General features: G+C 44.8%; 1 protein-coding gene across 1 annotated transcript in view; it reads left to right on the top strand.

The window, feature by feature from the left end:
• The window catches only part of gpc1b (glypican 1b), a 113,826-nt gene that overhangs the window by 51,694 nt on the left and 39,630 nt on the right, over positions 1-22,502 (top strand). The window contains exon 3 of the mRNA XM_083782289.1: positions 13,482-13,640. Within this exon, the coding sequence (XP_083638415.1) occupies positions 13,482-13,640 (159 nt within the window). The remainder of the gene's footprint in view (positions 1-13,481; positions 13,641-22,502) is intronic.

Genomic DNA, 22,502 nt, shown 5'->3' with positions numbered 1-22,502 from the left:
GTGTGTGTGTGTGTGTGTGTGTGTGTGTGTGTGTGTGTGTGTGTGTGTGTGTGTGTGTGTGTGTGTGTGTGTGTGTGTGTGTGTGTGTGTGTGTGTGTGAGCTGTCCGTCAAACGATACCTTTCCATACTCTTTGATTGAAAGTAGCCGATTGTCACCCAGCATACATACTACGTAGGCTTCTGAGCACACACGTACGTGCATGTGCACGCACACATGCGCGAGCGTGCACACACACACACACACACACATATTACATTGGCCACGAGGCCTTCTCTGCCTCAACGGGCCTTATACTGGAGATTAACCAACTGGAAAAATAAGGCTATGTTACGGATGAGCAGTTTTACTGTGGTACTGAGATAAGGTGTGTGTGTGTGTGTGTGTGTGTGTGTGTGTGTGTGTGTGTGCGCGTGCGCGCGTGCACATGTGTGTGTGTACTGCACCGTGCATCTGTTGTGTTTGCACTGTAAGTCAACATCCACATGTATTAATGCTAATATATTATAATGCTGATATTTTAATAATAATCGAGTGGGGTGTTGCATCTTACTGGCAGAGAGAGAGGCGTTGCTACAATGGATGTCCTTCAAATATAAGGCACAGAGAGCAGGTTGGGCAGGAAGACATGGTTGCAAGCCCAACACACACACACACACACACACACACACACACACACACACACACACACACACACACACACACACACACACACACACACACAGACACAGACACAGACACACACACACACAGACACAGACACAGACACACACACACACACACACACACACACAGGGATATGGCTACTGGCCCAGACATTTAAACAAGCGTCCCAGTGGCTGACAGATTGCAGCTGACCCCTGGTGGTACTATATATCATCTCTCTCTCTCTCTCTCTCTCTCTCTCTGTCTGTTTGTCTGTCCGTCTGTCTCTCTCTCTCTTTGCTCTGTCATCAATCTTTCTTTCACTCTCACACACCCCTCAGTTCACTCTCTCTTCCTCTCTCTGTTATCCTCTCTTCCCTTCTCTTTCCTTCTCCCTCCATCCCGCTCCTCTCTTTCTCACTCTCACGCTGACCCACTCGCTCACACACAACAAACCAAGCACAAAGTCCCACGTGTGTGTGTGTGTGTGTGTGTGTGTGTGTGCACGGATGGGTGTGCACGCACGCACGCACCCACACGCAGACAAAAGGATGCTCAATGTGACCTTCCGTGATGTAGCCTGTCAGAGTGTCCAAGTGCTAGAATAGGAAAATGACTGTGAATTGCTCTCCTCCTCCAGAGAGCTCAGCCTGGGCCAGACACTTCAGGACAATAACACATCCTCAGAGAGACGGATGCTCAAGCACTTAGCGTAATACCCACGCCGTCAGGGCCGAAACCTTGTAAATCCAAAACCGTAACCGAATGGAACAACATTTTTCAGAAGTACTGACAATGTCAGACCCGCAAACTCGCATGCTTGTCGGTCGGATATTTTCGCTACTTTGGCGTCACACTCTTGTTTGATAAAGTGGTGGCATCCATTTACGGGAAGAAAAACAAAAATTTAAAAGAAGAAAAAATACGGAGATACGAGGTTTCTGCAGGACAGCGACGATATATGCACGGGCATAGCAATGTTTATGTTTATCCCATTCTGACCTGAGATCAGATTTTAAAAATGTCAGTCGTTCTTCAATTCTTCAAAAATAGCAGACCTACAAGCTCGTATCGCGCCACTCGGTGGCGCGATATGAGCTTGTAGATCTGCTATTTTTCAATAGCTAAAGCATAACATGATGCCGACACCAAAATGGGTGCCCGGTCAGAATGGGTTATTTGGATAACACAGTTCAACAACAAGCCATTTTCACAAAGTGCTTTACAAAAAATACATTAGGACGACAGCGCATAAACACATTATGCAAGGACATCTGAATACAATGAAATATAGTTGGAGCTAAGAGAAGAGAACATTTTGAATATGTTCAAATTAAATAGGACAAATAAGATGATTACCTAACAGTGTAGACTGTAGCGTTAATCGAAAATGTCAGACAAAAAGGCGGCTGCAAACAGAACGGTCTTCGACTTCCAGCATCCATATTGTGGATGCTTTAATGTAGAGCAGAAACATAAAATACGCTACTATGAATGAGAAGCAGACAGCGTGCGTTTCAGCGCACACACCGTGCCATGCATGGAAATCAATGGCTTTGATGAGAGAAATGAATTGGGTACGGTTGTGATCAATAGTCTCCCGGCTGAAAACCTGGGTAACCTCATACAGTATGTTCAAAAACTGTTACTTTTCAGGATTCAAATTCAGAAATAGCCAAACTATAACAGATCTACAAACTCAGACGAGGATTCGTGTCCCGCGTTTCGAGCTTGTGGATCTGCTATACTTTAAAGGACCACTTCACCACTTTTCAACCTATCTTCATATAATAGGTCCTCACTAATAATCATGATAAAAAGGCACGATTTCTTTCTACTCAGTCTGTGTCTCATAGGAGGGCTGTGGGCAGTTTAGAAACCGTCTTCCAGTGACATCATCATTAGGCAGATTATTTTTTAAACAATATTTCTTTACAAAAATGTTTAGACTTTCATTATCGTGAGAACGATGGCTTCCATTTTCGCATTGCAACTTTTCAGGACTAGAAAGCCTGCAGTTTTTATTAGCTTGCATTCCCCATCGATGATGTCACTGGAAGACGGTTTCTGAACTGCCCACAGCCCTCCTATGAGACACAGACCGAGTAGAAAGAAATTGCGCCATTTTTTCATGATTATTAGTGAGGACCTCTTATAATGAAGATAGGTTGAAAAGTGGTGAAGTGGTCCTTTAACGCTTGTGTATGATCAAGTACGACATTCATTTAATTTAAAAAAACTGAAAAATATGGATATAAGGGGTTTCTGCCCAACAGGAACAATATCTTTAATGTAGAGCAGAAACATAAAATACACTAGTATAAAGCCCTGAGGGACTCCGGTCAACCATACAGGGTTTAAAGTGGTTTGAAAGAGCTGAGAGTTGATGTGCAGATGTGCACTTTTTCTGGGAATTTGTTCCAAATATGTGGTGCGTTAAGAATTGAACACTGCTCCAGTTCTGATTCCGGTGACGAAAGCAGACCTGTCCCAGATGACCCGAGAGGCACGCGCACGCACACACACACACACACACACACACACACACACACACGCACGCACACACGTGCACACTGTCATGCACAGACATGTACCCATGTGCGCACACATACAGATGGGTCCACACGTGTAGGCATTTTCAGACACATGCCATGTATGCATGCATGCACGCACATGCGTGTGCGCGCGCACATTTTAATTTCATTATTTGGATTTTCAATTAAAGACATAAATCATCATGTCAAAATCCAAATATTGTCAGGGTCAAAATAGCCCTGCAAAGACCGCGATCACACGATTATCATCCGCGATCTACAAGGTGACAGTGTCTTTTCCATATAAAGTGACTGCCAATAATGGCAAACACAGAACACACGCGCACGTTGTGCGTGCGATATGGAAAAGGCAGCTCACACAGTCCAATAAAGATCAGCAGCCTTCATTAACATCGGGTCACAGTCGGCTACTATGAATGAGAAGCAGACGGCGTGCGTTTCAGCGCACACCGTGCCATGCATGGGAATCAATGGCTTTGATGAGAGAAATGAAGTCGGTACGGTTGTGATCAATAGTCTCCAGGCTGAAGCTTCACTATAATGACATAGCAGTGCTCTCAAAAACACTCAATTCCGCAACTCATTTACATTTTATCGTAGTACATATCGTCGCTGTCGGGTGGAAAACCTCTTATGTTCAAAACCGTTCCCTTTTACGTTATTATTCTTCATGTTTTTCAATTCTTTATTCTTTGTTCAGGTCCCCATTAGCTTCCACAAAGTGGTCGCTATAGTCTTCCCTGGGGTCCACACGAAAATGTATACAATAAAAACAGAACATTTCAACTTAAAACAGACAAAATGTATGTAGTTATCAGCTAAGACAGTGAAGTCGCTCTGCATTTAACAGAGACAACAATGACCAATAGTAACAAATACAGTGTTTACACAAAAAATACAATTATTAATGAGCTGCTAACAGGTAGTGATGAGTTAGTAATGAGCTGCTAACATGGCCTGAGCTCATGGATGAGTTAGTAATGAGCTGCTAACATGGCCTGAGCTCATTAGAGCCCTGCACGGGCCTAAAATATAGGCCCTGGCCCAGCCCGGGGCCCGTGGAGTTAAGGCCCGTCCGGCCCTAAGCCCGTTGGTAAAGTCCAGAAACGGCCCGGGCCCGGCCCGGAAGCCCGACATATTTTTATTTAATATTTCAAGCATGCGTGCCGCCGCCGCGGTCGCTCTATTGGTGCACGGACGCAGCAGCAGCAGCTACTCACTCACAGCTGCACTATATCGCTCTGATAAACCCACATTAAGGAACAAGAAGTCAATAACACACAGACGTCACACTAAAAAGTAGCCTACTTAAATATAATTTTATACAGTAGCTGCTGCACGTGCACTGTCAATCAGCGCAACGCGTTGTGAGCTTGCAGATCGGCTATCGCGGACTCACGCTGCATTATAAAACCCAGAGTAGACGGACAATAATAAGAACATTTACGTTATGTATCTGCAGTTTCTGCAATGTACAAATCCAACTTTGTTTAGTGTGGTAATAATGCTCCCGCAGTATTTAATGTTTTTATTGCGGACTGCGGATCTCCTGAGATGAATTCTGTCAGAGAGCCGTAGCCTATAGGCTACTTACTTAGTACTCTGTGTGTGTGTGTGTGTGTGTGTGTGTGTGTGTGTGTGTGTGTGTGTGTACAGCTGCGCTGCACAATAATTAGGAGAGAGAGAGGACGAGAGTTTATAGGCGCGGAGCGAGAGAGATAGAATGTAAAACACGTTGTTTCAAAGTCTTTATAGTTTTGACCAGATTTTAGTGTGCTTGCCTTGTGGCTTGTGTGTGTGCGGACACTGCGGAGGGGTTATTGTCACGTCACTATGGAGCATGCTGCCGCGCTGCTGAAGCAAGTCCAGTCTGGGTGAAATTCACATCGGAAAATGTATATAACGGCGCGTGAGCCCGCCCGGCCCTGGGCCCGTTGGGCAGTGACAAAGTCGGCCCGGGCCCGGCCCGTTTTGGTGGGCCGGGCCGGGCCCCGTCGGTACCCGACGGGCTTGCAGGTCTCTAGAGCTCATGGATGAGTTAGTAATGAGCTGCTAACATGGCCTGAGCTCATGGATGAGTTAGTAATGAGCTGCTAACATGGCCTGAGCTCATGGATGAGTTAGTAATGAGCTGCTAACATGGCCTGAGCTCATGGATGAGTTAGTAATGAGCTGCTAACATGGCCTGAGCTCATGGATGAGTTAGTAATGAGCTGCTAACATGGCCTGAGCTCATGGATGAGTTAGTAATGAGCTGCTAACATGGCCTGAGCTCATGGATGAGTTAGTAATGAGCTGCTAACATGGCCTGAGCTCATGGATGAGTTAGTAATGAGCTGCTAACATGGCCTGAGCTCATGCAGCTTCCTCATGCATGCCAAGGAAGTTGTACATGCCCAAATTTGAGCATGTACAACTTCCTGGTCTCAACTGTGCATGTTCCTTTCCTTCCATGGAGCAACATGGCGTCGTCCGTACGGTCTTCGCGCCTCGTCCTCTTTAGACAGTCCTTGATGCAGGCATGAGGAGTGAGCAGGCCGCTTCCTGTCACCTGACCTGGCCTGAGAGACATGAGCATTTTGTCTGAATGTCTCCATAGAAAAGCAGGTAGACAAAATACAACAACAAACCCAATTGTTTTGTTAACATACTCTGACATACAGAAAAAAATATTGGTCAATAATGGTCATACAAGGTTTCTTGTTGTAATAATGGTCTTACAAGGTTTCTTTGCAACGACATGTAGTGTACAGCCCCCCCCCCCCCCCCCCCCCCCCCCCCACTACAGGCCATGTTTTGTCTGGTAGCTTTTGCCAATAAGACAGATAAATTGGACAGCGGTAATCTAAAGATCTACAGTTGCGGAGCCATGTATCATTCCAAAACATGCCTTCTGGAGGCTGAAAACAAGCAAAAAAAGCAAAAAAAACTAAACATTCTGTAACGGTATTAAGTGATTTATTGTGGCATGCAGCAAGTAGCAAGTATAAAGTGAGATTAATGTGAGATTTTTGCTGTTAAGTGTCACAGACTGCAGACCCCAGTGTCACACATTATGCCATGGATTTATTTTCTCCCATGCTGTGTTGAGGGGGGTCTGCCTTTCAACTGTGTCGCTGATAAGCAAGCGAGGTTTACCGCTGCAAATTAAAAAATCTAATTAAATGTATTCATGAAGCGCAAGTTTGCGTCCACGTGCCGTACATGGAAAACAGAGGACCACCTATGGCTCAGACCAGAGGCAAAAAGATGACGAAATGTACGCTGTTGGGCAGAAACCTTCTAGTATCTTCATATTTGTTTTGTAATCGTTTTTTTTGTCAATAAATGCCTTACTTGATCATACAAGAGTGTCACACAGAAGCAGCGAAATAGCCGATCTACAAGCTCACATCTCAGCTATTTTCATTATAATAGCGGTGGTTCTTCCAGAACCTTTTCATGTCAAGGACCCCCAAATTGAAATGTATTTGGCTGCGGACTGCGGATCTGAACAGGTTTTGTGACGGGGACCCCCAGAACAACAATATGTGAAACAAAAAATATAATGATACAAGTGATTCATTAAAGAATCATAATAAATAAATAAAATAGCAGATGTACAAGCTCGTATAGCATGACACGGAGTGACGCACTGTGAGCTTGTACATCTATTTTGAATAGCCAACGTAAATGGATAAAGTGGTTAAAATGGTTGTGATGCTGTATTAACTACTTTTGCTGCGGTTCAATCTGTCCAATAGAGTTAAGAGGTTTTACTACTTTTCATTGGTTCAATATTGCTTTAACCAACACAACAATCAATAGCACTGATTTATGAAAATAATCTAAATCAAAAACCTAAAAATAGCGAGTTAGGTGGTTTCTTCCTGACAGCAACGATATTATAGGGGGTGAGGGTGAGAGAGTGCATCTACACGCACACACACACACACACACACACACACACACACACACACACACACACACACACGTGTGTTTACATACTGTATCATCATCATCACCTTTATTTATACTCGGAAATACAGTTGAGGGCAAGCCCTCATTTTCAATGTAGCCGAGGTATGAGAGAGGCCTGAGGTAACACTGGGGCAGACCTGGAAATACAAGAAGATCTCTGTGGGCCCTGGAGCGTCTCTGTGGGCCCTGGAGCGTCTCTGTGGGCCCTGGAGCGTCTCTGTGGGCCCTGGAGCATCTCTGTGGGCCCTGGAGCGTCTCTGTGGGCCCTGGAGCGTCTCTGTGGGCCCTGGAGCATCTCTGTGGGCCCTGGAGCATCTCTGTGGGCCCCTGGAGCGTCTCTGTGGGCCCTGGAGCATCTCTGTGGGCCCTGGAGCGTCTCTGTGGGCCCTGGAGCATCTCTGTGGGCCCTGGAGCATCTCTATGGGTCCTGGAGCGTCTCTGTGGGCCCCTGGAGCGTCTCTGTGGGCCCTGGAGCATCTCTGTGGGCCCTGGAGCATCTCTGTGGGCCCTGGAGCATTTCTGTGGGCCCTGGAGCATCTCTGTGGGCCCTGGAGCGTCTCTGTGGGCCCTGGAGCATCTCTGTGGGCCCCTGGAGCGTCTCTGTGGGCCCTGGAGCATCTCTGTGGGCCCTGGAGCGTCTCTGTGGGCCCTGGAGCATCTCTGTGGGCCCTGGAGCGTCTCTGTGGGCCCTGGAGCGTCTCTGTGGGCCCTGGAGCATCTCTGTGGGCCCTGGAGCATCTCTGTGGGCCCTGGAGCGTCTCTGTGGGCCCTGGAGCGTCTCTGTGGGCCCTGGAGCGTCTCTGTGGGCCCTGGAGCGTCTCTGTGGGCCCTGGAGCATCTCTGTGGGCCCTGGAGCATCTCTGTGGGCCCTGGAGCATCTCTGTGGGCCCTGGAGCGTCTCTGTGGGCCCTGGAGCGTCTCTGTGGGCCCTGGAGCATCTCTGTGGGCCCTGGAGCGTCTCTGTGGGCCCTGGAGCGTCTCTGTGGGCCCTGGAGCGTCTCTGTGGGCCCTGGAGCATCTCTGTGGGCCCTGGAGCGAGGGAGGGACGGACGGAACAGAAAGCCATGGTGGGGAGGATTACACTTGACGAATACACACATGGTTGCTTTTGGGCAGAAACATCATATGTCCCCCCAAACATTTTTTTTATAAAAACATTATAAAACAGTGAAAATCGCAGTTAGGCCCAAACCGTACCAATGCAGCAAATAAATATATATGTTTTAAGGACATGTCACACCAATGCAACTCCTTGCAACTGCCATTGGGGATAATGGTTTCAATGAACTACAACTACTCACGGAGTTGCATGGCGAATCATTGGTGTGGTTTGGGTCTATAAGAACTAGCTCGTAGATCTGTAGTTTGGGTCTATAAGAACTAGCTCGTAGATCTGTAGTTTGGGTCTATAAGAACTAGCTCGTAGATCTGTAGTTTGGGTCTAGAAGAACTAGCTCGTAGATCTGTAGTTTGGGTCTATAAGAACTAGCTCGTAGATCTGTAGTTTGGGTCTATAAGAACTAGCTCGTAGATCTGTAGTTTGGGTCTATAAGAACTAGCTCGTAGATCTGTAGTTTGGGTCTATAAGAACTAGCTCGTAGATCTGTAGTTTGGGTCTATAAGAACTAGCTCGTAGATCTGTAGTTTGGGTCTATAAGAACTAGCTCGTAGATCTGTAGTTTGGGTCTATAAGAACTAGCTCGTAGATCTGTAGTTTGGGTCTAGAAGAACTAGCTCGCAGATCTGTAGTTTGGGTCTAGAAGAACTAGCTCATAGATATGTAGTTTGGGTCTATAAGAACTAGCTCGTAGATCTGTAGTTTGGGTCTAGAAGAACTAGCTCATAGATATGTAGTTTGGGTCTAGAAGAACTAGCTCGCAGATCTGTAGTTTGGGTCTAGAAGAACTAGCTCATAGATATGTAGTTTGGGTCTATAAGAACTAGCTCGTAGATATGTAGTTTGGGTCTATAAGAACTAGCTCGTACAGTAGATCTGTAGTTTGGGTCTATAAGAACTAGCTCATAGATATGTAGTTTGGGTCTATAAGAACTAGCTCGTACAGTAGATCTGTAGTTTGGGTCTAGAAGAACTAGCTCGTAGATCTGTAGTTTGGGTCTATAAGAACTAGCTCGTAGATCTGTAGTTTGGGTCTAGAAGAACTAGCTCGTAGATCTGTAGTTTGGGTCTAGAAGAACTAGCTCGTAGATCTGCGATAGTTTCACTACTTTTGTGTCACTCTTGTATCAGTTGTATAGTGATATAGGGCGAAGATCTCTTTTAACATAAAACAGGGGAGATACAAGGTTTCGTGCCCGGCGGCAGCGCTAGAATGAGTCACGGAGCTCTCGTCACTGCTGGGCGTGTGGATGAGATGGCAGTATCAATGAGACGGAGTTAGGTCTCTGGCAGGCAGGGTGTGATACCATCTGATGCCCAATGGAACTTTTCAATCTACACACTGGTTTAGTACAAGACAGGCCACTGGCACAACACCGTGTGTGTGTGTGTGTGTGTGTGTGTGTGTGTGTGTGACAGACAGTCAGACAGACAGACAAAGTGAGAGAGATAGGAGCCTTAGAGGCAGAGTATTATAAGTCCAGTCTCACAATCTAAAATAATCTTCTGAAATGCTGTGAAGTCGTAAAAGGCATGAAAGGCTTTTGGTCCACTGTACTTTGCAGAATTTCTGATGTTTCTGTCTGTGTGAGGGGGGGGGCAGGGGGGGGCTTATGCATATGGGGATGTGTGGGAGGACATCAAAAATGTTCAGATGAATGCTTAAAAGGGTGAAATATCTGTTCCGTTGATTCTGAATTCTTAAAGAATATGATTGACACATGATATTCGCTCTCGTGGCCCTTTAGATGAATGTCACTTTGAGAAAATATACCCTCAATTTCGTAGCCGCTTGGATGTATAATTTTCTTCCATTTTCAATTTGAACCATTTTTACATTTCTTCATACAGAAGACGCATACAGTGTGTGTGTGTGTGTGTGCGTGCGTGTGTGCATGCGTGCGCGTTTGAAAATTCTAATGATATGAAAGAACAGTTCCTCTGGCGCTCTCATAAATGTTTCAGTTGGAGTTGGGACACTCTCATCTCAGTTCATGGCAATGTTATGCATTGAAACGGGCTGTGTGGCTCACCACCCGTGTAGATCCATCCATGAGCTCGCCCATCGCTGCACATTTGGGTCTCGGTCACACAGCGTTACCATCCAGGATTTGAGGTGCTGGGGGAATAGGGTAACGGGAAAACCAAGGCACTCTTCTTATTATGCACAGGCTGTAGAAATACCAGATTTTTAACAGCGGAATGTTGTTTTAACACCCCGTTTTTAATATAGGGGGTATAAGCGCATGCATAACGTGAGTGGAAAATCAAGTGGCAAAGTCAGTTTAATGTAGTTTAACATCGTTTAATGCAATCAGATTTTTTTTAGCCACTCTATAGGCGTTCCCATAACTTCCGGGTATATGATGTCACGCGCATATACCCTCTGTTGACATCCATAATGACCATGTGAATACTTTCATGTTTTCGATACAGTGTTGGAAAATATTATTACCCATCCTGTTGAACCTGTTAACACTACTGAACGAGTCCAGGAACTACCACGAGGGATGGTTACAGTCAAGACTTGACTCTGAGCTCAGAACCCCTCATAGAGCCGAAACTAAAGATGTGCAGATATTAAAGAACATGAAAGTGGGACGGTTGATGGCTGATTTAAGCAGTCTCAGAACTAGGAGTGACTTCGGTGCTGCGTCTGTTGTGCATTGAGCAGCACTGCATGCGTTTCTGCATATCTCAGGGATATACAGAGCCTTGTGATTTCAAAACCTTGGCTGCCGTCTGTCCTACAATTGAGCCTGTTATGATAATAATACACACATGAACCCACATAGAGTGTCGACATGGTGAATGCTATGCAGGTTGGAGGCATGGCAGTTTAGTCACTGATGAGCTGTCATTTGTGGTAACGGCGAGAGATGTCGAACATGAAGATAAGAATGAGCGTGGGTTTGCTTATGAATACGCTGTGTAGGATTGTGGGCGTCTGTGATTGAAGGGTGTGTGTGAGCATATGTTCCATTTTCCAGCACCTGTGTTGCTGCTGATGTTTCTAGTGAAAGAAATTTGAAATACAATTTTCAGAGGGTGAAATTGATGATGGTTCAATCATCAATTTCACCCTCTGAAAATTGTATTTCAAATTTATTTTCAGATATCTGTCGGCCGTGGCTTGCTTGTTGATCATTGGCCCCCGTTAGGCACTACCTAACTACCTGCTGTTGGGCACTACTTCAGGCTGCTTTGGACCCCGTTAGGCACTACCTCAGGCTGCTTTGCACAGAGCTATTCCCAGCCAACTCAATCAGGCTTCATGTAGGGACAATTGTATCATCCATATACATTCAATTTAACTACAAAAGGCTAGCCGGCCTTCCACACGCTACGTCCGGTCGGCGAAATCCCCCCCTGTCAGGTGAAAAGAAGCAGCTTGGACTCCTCATGCATTGAAGGAGGCATGAGGTCAGTCCGCTGGCCCTCCAGGTTGGCAGAGGAAGTGTAGCACCCAGGATTACATTAGATAATTGACACTGGGTGAAAAAAATGGGTTGCAAAATCGTGGGATAAAAAACAAACTACAAAAGGCTCCAAAGAATTGTAAATATAGCCGTTTGGAACAATTACACGTTTACAGTGTACATTCATAGGCCAATATTATTCCAAGCACAGTAGGTACAGTGCTGTATGTATAGAACTAGCTACTTCCTCAACTTGATGTGAATCATGTTTATTCAATTCATTGAATAAACATTCCGCTAACCGGACAGCCACCTTTTCACTGAACTCCTTTCCATATAATTATATTTTATAAAGCATCTGGTATTTTTTGCTAGATATGGACTATAGTTTATAAACATCTGAAGGTGTCCATTATCTTTTTGCCCTCCCTTTGAAGTTTGCAAGGAAAGGACACATTCCACCTTCCTGGTTTTCGGAGTGTGCGCATGTGTGCGCAAGGAGTGTGCACACACTCTGTGTGTGTGTGTGTGTGTGTGTGTTGTGTGTGTGTGTGTGTGTGTGTGTGTGTGTGTGTGTGTGTGTGTGTGTGTGTGTGTGTGCGCTCACATACCCTCAGTCAGAGGCGCTTATTAAGGCTGTAGGAGAGTCTATGCCCCCTCTCGCTCTACTGCTCTCAGGGCCACAGAGTTTTCCACATCCTGCCATGCAGACAGACAGGCAGACAGACAGACAGGCAGGCAGGCAGACAGACAGGCAGACAGACAGGCAGGCAGGCAGGCAGGCAGGCAGGCTTCTGGGTTCAAGGCTGTAAAATCCTCCGCCATGCTTGCCGGCTGCCTCCTCCTCCATCATCCTCAGTCCATGTGTTCTATTCAAGCGGTTCTCAACCTGTGGGCCGTGAGGATCTCAGAAGTAGGCCCCCGTATAATTGCCAAAACACCACGATTGAACCCATTCTGACCTGAGATCAGATTCATACAAGTTTTCCACTGGACACACACTGGTCTGATTAACCCATTCTGACCTGAGATCAGATTCTAAAAATGATTTTTCAAAAAATTGCAGACCTACAAGCTCGTATCGCGCCACTCGGTGGCGCGATATGAGCTTGTAGATCTGCTATTTTTAAATAGCTTAAAGCATAACATGATGCTAACACCAAAATGGGTGCCCGGTCAGAATGGGTTAATGATAATATAATGTAACGTTTTTGTCATTCACAATCTCACCGACTGATCATTAAAACACTTTTGAGATGTTCAAAAGTGGGTCCTCCTGGTGCAGAAAAGGTCGAGAAGCAGTACTGCTCTGTTCAACGTGCCAAATCTCCATCTTTATCTCCATTCCACCTGCGTGATATCACAAACATGCATGTCCTCTCGACACACTCATTCAAGATAGATAAGGTAGATTATAGCTTGTACAATACCTGTATCTAGGCTTTCATTATAGAACACCATTGTTACATTGTTTGTACAGGTACTGTACATAACGAGTAAAACATACTTTAGTGTGGCTCCTCGGACATTTTAGCAGAATAGCAACATAATGATAACAACCATAATGATAGGATAGGAAAGACAAAAAAGACAAAGCCGACATCATCTGCAGCAGCAGTCAAAAAATGGATTCCACTCCTACACCTTTTGGCAAATGTCAATGCTGTGAAAGTAAGCCTGTGTCATTGTCTTGTGGCAAAAGGTGACTTTGTCATTGATGGCAATGATGTTTATGACAATGAATCGTCAAAGTAAAAGGTCCTGATCTCTTTCATCTCTTCTCCAGGGGAGCACCTGCGTGTCTGTCCCCAAGGGTACACATGTTGTACCAGCGGCATGGAGGACAGCCTGGCCAGTCTGAGTCGCAGGGAGATGGAAGGGCTGCTCAAAGAAGCTGGACGTGCCCTGCAGACCTCGCTCACCGGACAGTACAAGGCCTTCGATGGTGAGTGAGCGTGTGCGTGTGTGTGCGCCCGCGCGCATGTGTGTGTGTGTGTGTGCGTGCGAGTGCGTGAGTGTGTGTGCGTTTGGAGTTTAACCCATTCTGACCTGAGATCAGATTCATACGAGTTTTCCACTGGACACACACTGGTCTGATTATCCCATTCTGACCTGAGATCAGATTCTAAAAATGTCAGTCGTTCTTCGATTTTTCAAAAAATAGCAGACCTACAAGCTCGTATCGCGCCACTCGGTGGCGCGATATGAGCTTGTAGATCTGCTATTTTTCAATAGCTAAAGCATAACATGATGCCAACACCAAAATGGGTGCCCGGTCAGAATGGGTTAAAAATAAGCAGCCAGATAGGAATGCATTAGGCCTTAATATAACTATAATGATTAGGGTTATGGTGATGTGGAATTATGTGTTCACTTATTCACAGGGGGGACATCAAATCAAACTTTATTAATATATATTCATACATTTAAAAAGGAGTTGAACAAAGTGCTGCACAGGGTTAAACACAATCCAACAATACGATACAATCAATTGAAATGCAAACAAACAAGCAAATTCAAAACGAGATGTGGTCAAATTAAAATTAAGCTGTGATTAAAAATACATATACAGTACATAACCTAAAACTAGCTTACTTAATCTTGCTCATCTTGTACGACCATTGAATATTAAATCAAGAAGCAAGTGTGAAAAAAGAGAAAAGCAAATAAATAACACACACACACACACACACACACGCAAACTTTGGATGCTCAGGCTGTCCACTCCCTACAAGAACATTTCTGCGGCCAGGGAGTAACATCACAGATCAAAGTGCATGGGCAAATAGACACCATTGATTATCGTTACAACAAAGTATAACCACAGAGACTCAACAACCCTGACCTAGAAAACAAGTCCACTTCTAGGAGGCGACTTGGGCTTCAGGATCCAGCATGTCAGATGTCGGGTTGAGAACTCCCTGTTTTAGAAGATGATCACCCCCAGCTCAATGACCCACGAGGCGACAGACCAGCCTAGATTCTTTCAAACTCAAAGTTGAGATGTTTAAATGCTATAGATCTATCAAATTGAAATACTATGTTTTGTATTGCCAATCTAATGAAGTCTGTGTGGGAGAACAGAACGTGATATAATTTCAAAACAAGATCAAAACACAGACGAATAAAAATGAAAAGCTAATCTATAAAAGTGAGTTTTATGCAAGGATCTAAATCAAGGGACCAATTCAGTCAGTGAGCCTGGTCTCCAGGGGCAGGGCATTCAAAGTGTAGACTTTCTGATGACAAAAGCCTAATCTTCTTTAATCTTTAACCTGCATTTTGGAATACTTAAAGGTGCTTTGCCAGCATACGTATATACCTGTATATCCTCCATTATTCTTTGTTAGAGGGTTGTATAAATCGGGCAGGATATCCTACTCTACTGTGTTCCTAAAATCTGCAAATTCATTTCTCAGCCTCCAGGTAGACTCTGTAAAGTGTTTGTTCTCTCCAGTAATAAACAGAAAATACATTTTCAGGTGCTTTCACCAACTCCATCCAGTCATTTTTATCAGCTTACATTTTTAGTGTTCCAGTTCCAATTTTGTCTGCTCACTTTTTTGTTTCGTCAACTTCCAATTTCACTCGTTTTATCCTGAGTTCTGTATGCGTTCTCTCTTCTGCTATCCCGGCCTGAAATGTATTTGCTTAAGCGTTGGAGAGACCTCTGTTATTAAAAACTCTAGCGATGTTTACTATGGAAGTATAGAGCTATTTAACATTTATTTTCAACAAATAAATATCACTTACAGTACACCCCATTTAAAGTAACAGCAAATGACATATCACTGGCCATAGCATGATCGATAGAAGAGATGGCCAGCTGTGACCCACCTTGGCAGATGGTGGGTTTTCTTGTACTCGCCCACACAGGCACGCGCGCACACACACACGCACACACACACACACACAGAATACCATGAGGGATTTACCATAAGTCAAAGTCTTATGTAATCTCTCTCTGGACTAATGAGGAATCCGAACTGCTATATGTCATAACTCAGCGCTGGTGAGCCATGATGACGCAAGTTAAAGCCTTGCTACAGTATAAGGCACACAGTGTACTCAAAGGCAGGTTGATGCGAAGGAGATTGGAAGGGTTAGGAGAGAAAGTGTTCCGGAGTGTGACGTTAGACCCAGAGATTGGAAGGGTTAGGAGAGAAAGTGTTACGGAGTGTGACGTTAGACCCAGAGATTGGAAGGGTTAGGAGAGAAAGTGTTACGGAGTGTGACGTTAGACCCAGAGATCGGAAGGGTTAGGACAGAAAGTGTTACGGAGTGTGACGTTAGACCCAGAGATTGTATTCATCATCGCAGTGGCGCTCTGTGGCGGACGTTGATCCCGTTTGAATTCAGCCAACGGGTTTATGTTTTTCTTTTACTTTTTTGAAAATGAATCTGACACCAACGTGTAACTCAACCTCCCATAATACCATACAGCCTCGACCCAAGTCTAATCGCAATTCCAAAATCTTGTTGAACTGAAACGCCCCCACCCCCCCCCCCCCCCCCCGCTTGGTTTGTTGAACACGGATGGCATTTTAATTGGCTGGCAAATTGGTCTGCGCTGCGCCGGCCCCGTAACGCACATCCCGTGTAAATTTAGCAAAGCGACTGTTTGTGTATCGCATCCCACAGACGCACATCAGAGCCATCACTGTGAAACACCAAAGGGCTGCTATTGCATCACAGGACGAAGGTCAACTCGCCTCTTGATTGCGATGTTTACAGTGGGAGACACGGAGAGGGAGACTGAGAGTTTGGGAGAGGGAGAGATAGAGCAAAACAGAAGGCGGGGGGAAACGAGATAGAGTGAGTTAGTCACTGGACCATCAGAACACTGAGGCGATTATTTGTGTTTAATGACCTGTTCCGGTTAATAGAAGAGGGTCTAAGCATCTGTCTCTCTGCTGCACTCGTTCGCCTTTGGCCCAGAGTGTGACAATGGATTTGTCAGCTGGGGATCGGCTAGTTAGACCTTGACCTTTTTCCAAATCATTGCGATACCCTAAGTGGCTGAGTGACGTTTGCTCTCTCTCTCTCTCTCTCTCTCTCTCTCTCTCTCTTTCTCTTTCTCGCATGGTCCCTTTCCACTCAGTCATGTCCATGCCAAAGGGATACTTTGGCTCATTTCTGCCAAAACACGTGAAAACACGTTCACAAATAAATGTGACAGGCAGGCACACACACACACACACACACACACACACACACACACACACACACGCACACCAAAATAACCTGTCCAAGGCATACACATTCCGTCCATGTTCGTTTATGTCATCTTAAGGTCCTGGAACGTTGGCGTTCTTCGGGGGAAACACCTCATTTAGCACAGCGGAGACGGTAAACAACGCAGAACGCAGTCAAACAGCACTCAGCTATCTAAACAATCTAACGATGTGCATCCAGTACGCCCACACACACACACACACACACACGTCATGGAAGCAGCGGCTCTCTAACTCACGGACTCAGAGGAAACGGGTCATCCTGAGGCTGTCGCTCGTTAACCTGTCCACATACCATACGCTGTCATGGTTATGGCTGTCATGTCATACCATTAAACTCAATGGATATTTGATTTGAATTACCATCGAAAACATTGTTGTTAGTTTGAAGTCTTCTGCGTTTTTGTAAATTATGGTCCCATTCATTTTAAAATTGATAATAAAGTAGTGTATGCCTCTAGAGTTTCTACTGTTTCTACTGAGTGAAACCTTGCTGCTCTTCCAGCCAATAGCATTCGTTTCCGTTTGCTTTGTAGAGCCAGATATTCCAAGATGGTGGATTTGGAATTAGCTGAAATAGTGGCTTCAAAACATCTCTATGGAAACCAATGGTTGACAGCATGGCTCCCTTCTTCATCCATATTTCATAACCGAATGCATATCCATGTGTATCCATATTTTATCCTCGGTGTTAATTGTCTCCACCAGGCCGAAGGCATGGGGAGAGAGTATGTTTTGCACTCCGTCCGTCCGTCCATCCGTGTGTGTGTGTGTGTGTGTGTGTGTGTGTGTGTGTCCGTCCGTTAGCAGCTAATCTCGGCCACCGTTAACCCGGTCGATGCCAAATTTTGCACACACACTCCCTGGATGCCAACGATGAACCTCTGCCCCAAACTTTCCAGAACGGCCTGTTATAGCGCCACCAGGAGGCCGCTTTGTGCAAAACAAGTTTTTGCACAGCACACCTACAGATTTTGTCCAAACATCACGCAAATTGGTACACAGTCTCTCTAGAGCCATTCAACCAAACCAGTCTTTCAGATTTCTCAGACTCCATCCTGATTGGTTAAGATTGGCTTCCAAAGTTCACAGGAGTGCTCAGTTTCAAACAAAATGCTGCAAATCATGAACACATCGCGTGATTTCCGTGAAATTGTGCACCCACATTCCCACTAGGCCGAGGACAAAATGCCACATGAACAATTTCAACTCAGCCTCAAGGTGGCGCTATAACTGGCCGAAAAGTGTTTTTACCTCTAACTGCACGGATCTGTGGATAACCTGGTGGAGACCTGTGCCCAGAAGGGCACTTTTTCTAGTTTATTCTCAAATTCACAAAGAATGGATTGTGGGCACTGATAGCACCATGATAGTGATAGTAAGTCACTTGTACTCGCTATCTGCCTCATTTTCAGGCCTGATACACAGAATATATGATTATGCTAAACATATGCCAGCGCAAACCCTCCCATAAGGTTCCACAGCTGAGTGCAATTTGCCCTCGTTGGCAATTATACAAAGTATAGCCTATATGGTGGCTTTGTGTCACACTATTTATTTGTGTACGAATGGATCTTTGACTATTACTGAGTTGTTTGTGAAGCTGGTGCGGAGGTGTTAAGCCTGAAAACGGAGAATACCATTGTAATAGTCGACGTGGTTAATTTTATTAAAGCCAATGGACTCAAACATTGGCAAAAAAGTCCTTATGCAGGGTGCCGATGGCCTATACTTGTTAAGGTGCATACTATAGGCTCTAATGCAGTCGCAGGTTCGATTCCTGAACCCGTATATATATATATATATCTTTTTCCACTGTACTATCCAATTTAGGTATACTAACCCATTCTGACCGGGCACCCATTTTGGTGTCGGCATCATGTTATGCTTTAGCTATTGAAAAATTGCAGATCTACAAGCTCATATCGCGCCACCGAGTGGCGCGATACGAGCTTGTAGGTCTGCTATTTTTGAAAAATCGAAGAGCGACTGACATTTTTAGAATCTGATCTCAGGTCAGAATGGGTTCATCAGACCCAGTGTTTGTCCGGCGGAAACCTCGTATGAATCTGATCTCGGGTCAGAATGGGCTAAAAACCAACTATATATCCGCCAACGCATGAAAGGACAAAACAATTATCTAGTTCAATACAGCAAAATACAACATTTTGGGCTGCATTGACCTTCATCATGGATACCTGGAATGTTATGTTTTCTGTTCCTGTACGTAAAGACAGTGTGTTGGGGAAATAAATATTTGATCTGGACTACTCTGCCTCCAATTAATGTTATGTTTATAGACCATCAGGCTTCTGATTAACCTTATTAACAAGGTCATGCACACACTCTTTTATGCACACTGAAAGGCCATTGATTGCTTGGATAAGGCAGGCTAGAGGCACCTGTACACACGACAAAGTATGAAACAACAGTACACTATACAAATTTCTGTAACCCGGAATTCTGTGCGTGTTGTGAACAAATTAGTTAGTTGAGAGTGAGAGCATTCATGCCCGGCACGCGAACACGGACAAAAAAATGAGTCAAATGAGTTTTACACCCCTGTGCTAGAAATATCTGCATGATGATGTCTTGGCCTGGCTACATTCCCTGCTGCCATGATCGCTATAATGTCTGGGCGTGACACCCATCATAAATGTGCCTCTCTGATGATGCTAACTACCTTCACTCTTAATCCATTCTGACCTGAGATCAGATTCATAACGAGGTTTCCACTGGACACACACTGGTCTGATTAACCCATTCTGACCTGAGATCAGATTCTAAAAATGTCAGTCGCTTTTCGATTTTTCAAAAATAGCAGACCTACAAGCTCGTATCGCGCCACTCGGTGGCGCGATATGAGCTTGTAGATCTGCTATTTTTAAATAGCTAAAGCATAACATGATGCTGACACCAAAATGGGTGCCCGTTCAGAATGGGTTAACTGCGTGCGGCTGTTAGCGCTGGTGTTAATGAATTGGACTTTTTTGTATTTGGAATGAGGCTTATTTGCATAGAAAGGACCGATTTGGAACTAAACGTTCGCATAATCACCCACGATGTGTTTGTGAGTGCTTTGAGAAGTATACTGTGTTTTTTTGTTGTATTTGTGCAGGTTTCGGGACCACGAATGCCAGACAATCCTTTGTGAATTTACCCCTGAGAGTTAAATTAAGAGATCTAAAGATTTTAGCGTGCAGTTGTAAAGTACAGGTGCATCTCTCCTCTCAGAGGTTATGTGACATGACGATTGTTTAACGGTTATAGCCCCTCTTGAACTTGCACAGAAAGTTACCCTCACTCATCCCCACAAACCTCGCCCCTACGCCATCAGATTGACGGCAGAGTTGGCAGAGAGAATATGAAAGAAGGAGACGTCTCACAAAGCGATAAGGCAGATGGTAAAACTGGAGCATACATGGAGCTCTACAGATCTGCACATGTCTCTGGCCTACTAAGTACATGTTGCTTTTAGCCATCACTGCTGTGAGAAAAAATACGACGGCAGGAACCGTGATGTTTGTATTCCAGTGGGACGTGACCTCACGCCTGCCTCAGCCCTTGATAAACAGCCACTGCTGAAATAAACCAAAACCTAAAACCACCTCCTGTTCCCTCGTGGTGTCAGAAAAGGGCTTACAGTTAGCACCATCCCAGGCACTGGTACAACTTAAACCCTATATATTTTGTTGTTCGTCAAATAGCGAAAAGAACCAATCTATAAGCTCACAATGCGTTGCATTACGACGAGGCGTTGTGAGCTTGTAGATCTGCTTAATATATTTGCCAAATCTTCTCCCAACTTCAAAGACTTTTTCGCCTACTTTTTTGCAGAATGTGCGCCTATTACGACATGGCCATAAGAGCATGCATTAGGATTCATGTGGTTAATTTATTTGGCTCGAGGGTGAACATTATGGTTGTTTCAGGCTTGAGGATAAGTGGAAGTAGCAGTAAAGTATATTCTCTAGCATAGTGAGCGAGGGGATCTTATAACAAAGCGTGTGCCCTGCTGCAGTCAGTCAGTCAGTCAGTCAGCCAGTTGGTCTGTCCCTCCACATCTGGCTGTGTTTAGCAGGGTGTGGGCTATCTAGCGCCATGCAGCTAAGTGTAGGGTGTTACTGTTCCAGCCCAGCCAGGCAAGGCCTTTTTAGGCCCAGGGATTCTGGAAGAACCCACCAAGCAAGCCACAGATTAGAGGATGCTGCATGCTTGCACACAGCTGGCTTCTGGCCTGTACGTACGTGCGTGCATGTGCGTGTGTGAGAGAGAGAGAGAGAGAGGGGGGGGTTTATAAATGGTCATACAGCAAATATTCCTTTTCTTTGCCTGAACCATTAAATGGTACAGGCAGTCTTGTGGACGTTATATTCCGAGAGTAATCGTTGTTATAGACTAGAGCAGAGGTTCTCAAACTTTTCTGGCCATGCAGATACCCCCCCCTCTTCCTCGCAACACAGATAAGCATTATATATGTGTAAATTTAGATGCCACTGGAACTATTTCTATTAAAAACAAAATCCTCAAAATCATTCAAACCCATTGCATCATAAACAGAAACCACTACTACAATATGTATCATGTCATTGTATTCAAATTGATTGTGTGCAAAAACCAATTAGAACATAATTGTAATGATAATGTGAATTATTTCGCGGACCGCCTGGCTATGCTCCGTGGACCCCCAGTGTGTGTTCAGTAACATAATGGGCCTCCCAGTCTCTCTCCAGCTCCTTTAGGGAAAAACAGAAAATACATGTTCAGGTGTGAAGACCAATTTCAGCAGTATTATGTAAGCAAACACTCAAACCCCCAGAGCATAAGTTGAGTAACTGCTGACATGTGCAAACGAGTGGGTACACGGTGGTCACCTTGACGCCACCTGTTCAACCCCTTCGATCATGACCATAAGATATGTGAATCTAATTACGCACACATGTTCAACCCCTTCAATCATGACCATAAGATCATGTGAATCTAATTACCCAAAGCTAAATTACTTTTCCCATTAAGCAGGGGTCATTGCCATGTTGGCCTGTGGTGGACACAGACACACAAAAAGGACAATAATATTAACCCATTCTGACCTGAGATCAGATTCATATGAGGTTTCCGCCGGACACACACTGGTCTGATGAACCCATTCTGACCTGAGATCAGATTCTAGATATGTCAGTCGTTCTTCGATTTTTTTCAAAAATAGCAGACCTACAAGCTCGTATCGCGCCACTCGGTGGCGCGATATGAGCTTGTAGATCTGCTATTTTTAAATAGCTAAAGCATAACATGATGCTGACACCAAAATGGGTGCCCGTTCAGAATGGGTTAAGACCTGAGGACCGATTCAACAAATGCCTTCTAAATCAGTAGTTCTCACACTTTCAAGATTTTTGTAGAAACATAAAGAAATAGAGAGTTCAAATAGTGAACTTGTACATCTGCTATATTTTTGAATAGCCAACGCCAAAATCTAAAAGGACACATGCTTTTCCGGTTTTAACAGGTTAATACACTGAACTATATGTCTCGTTCAGTTACAGTACAATTAAATTGAATGACAAAGACAATAA

The sequence above is a fragment of the Protomyctophum parallelum genome (assembly GCF_964188405.1).
Source record: "Protomyctophum parallelum genome assembly, chromosome: 14".
In the NCBI taxonomy this organism is placed as follows: Eukaryota; Metazoa; Chordata; class Actinopteri; order Myctophiformes; family Myctophidae; genus Protomyctophum; species Protomyctophum parallelum.
This window is presented reverse-complemented; position numbering and strand designations above follow the sequence as displayed.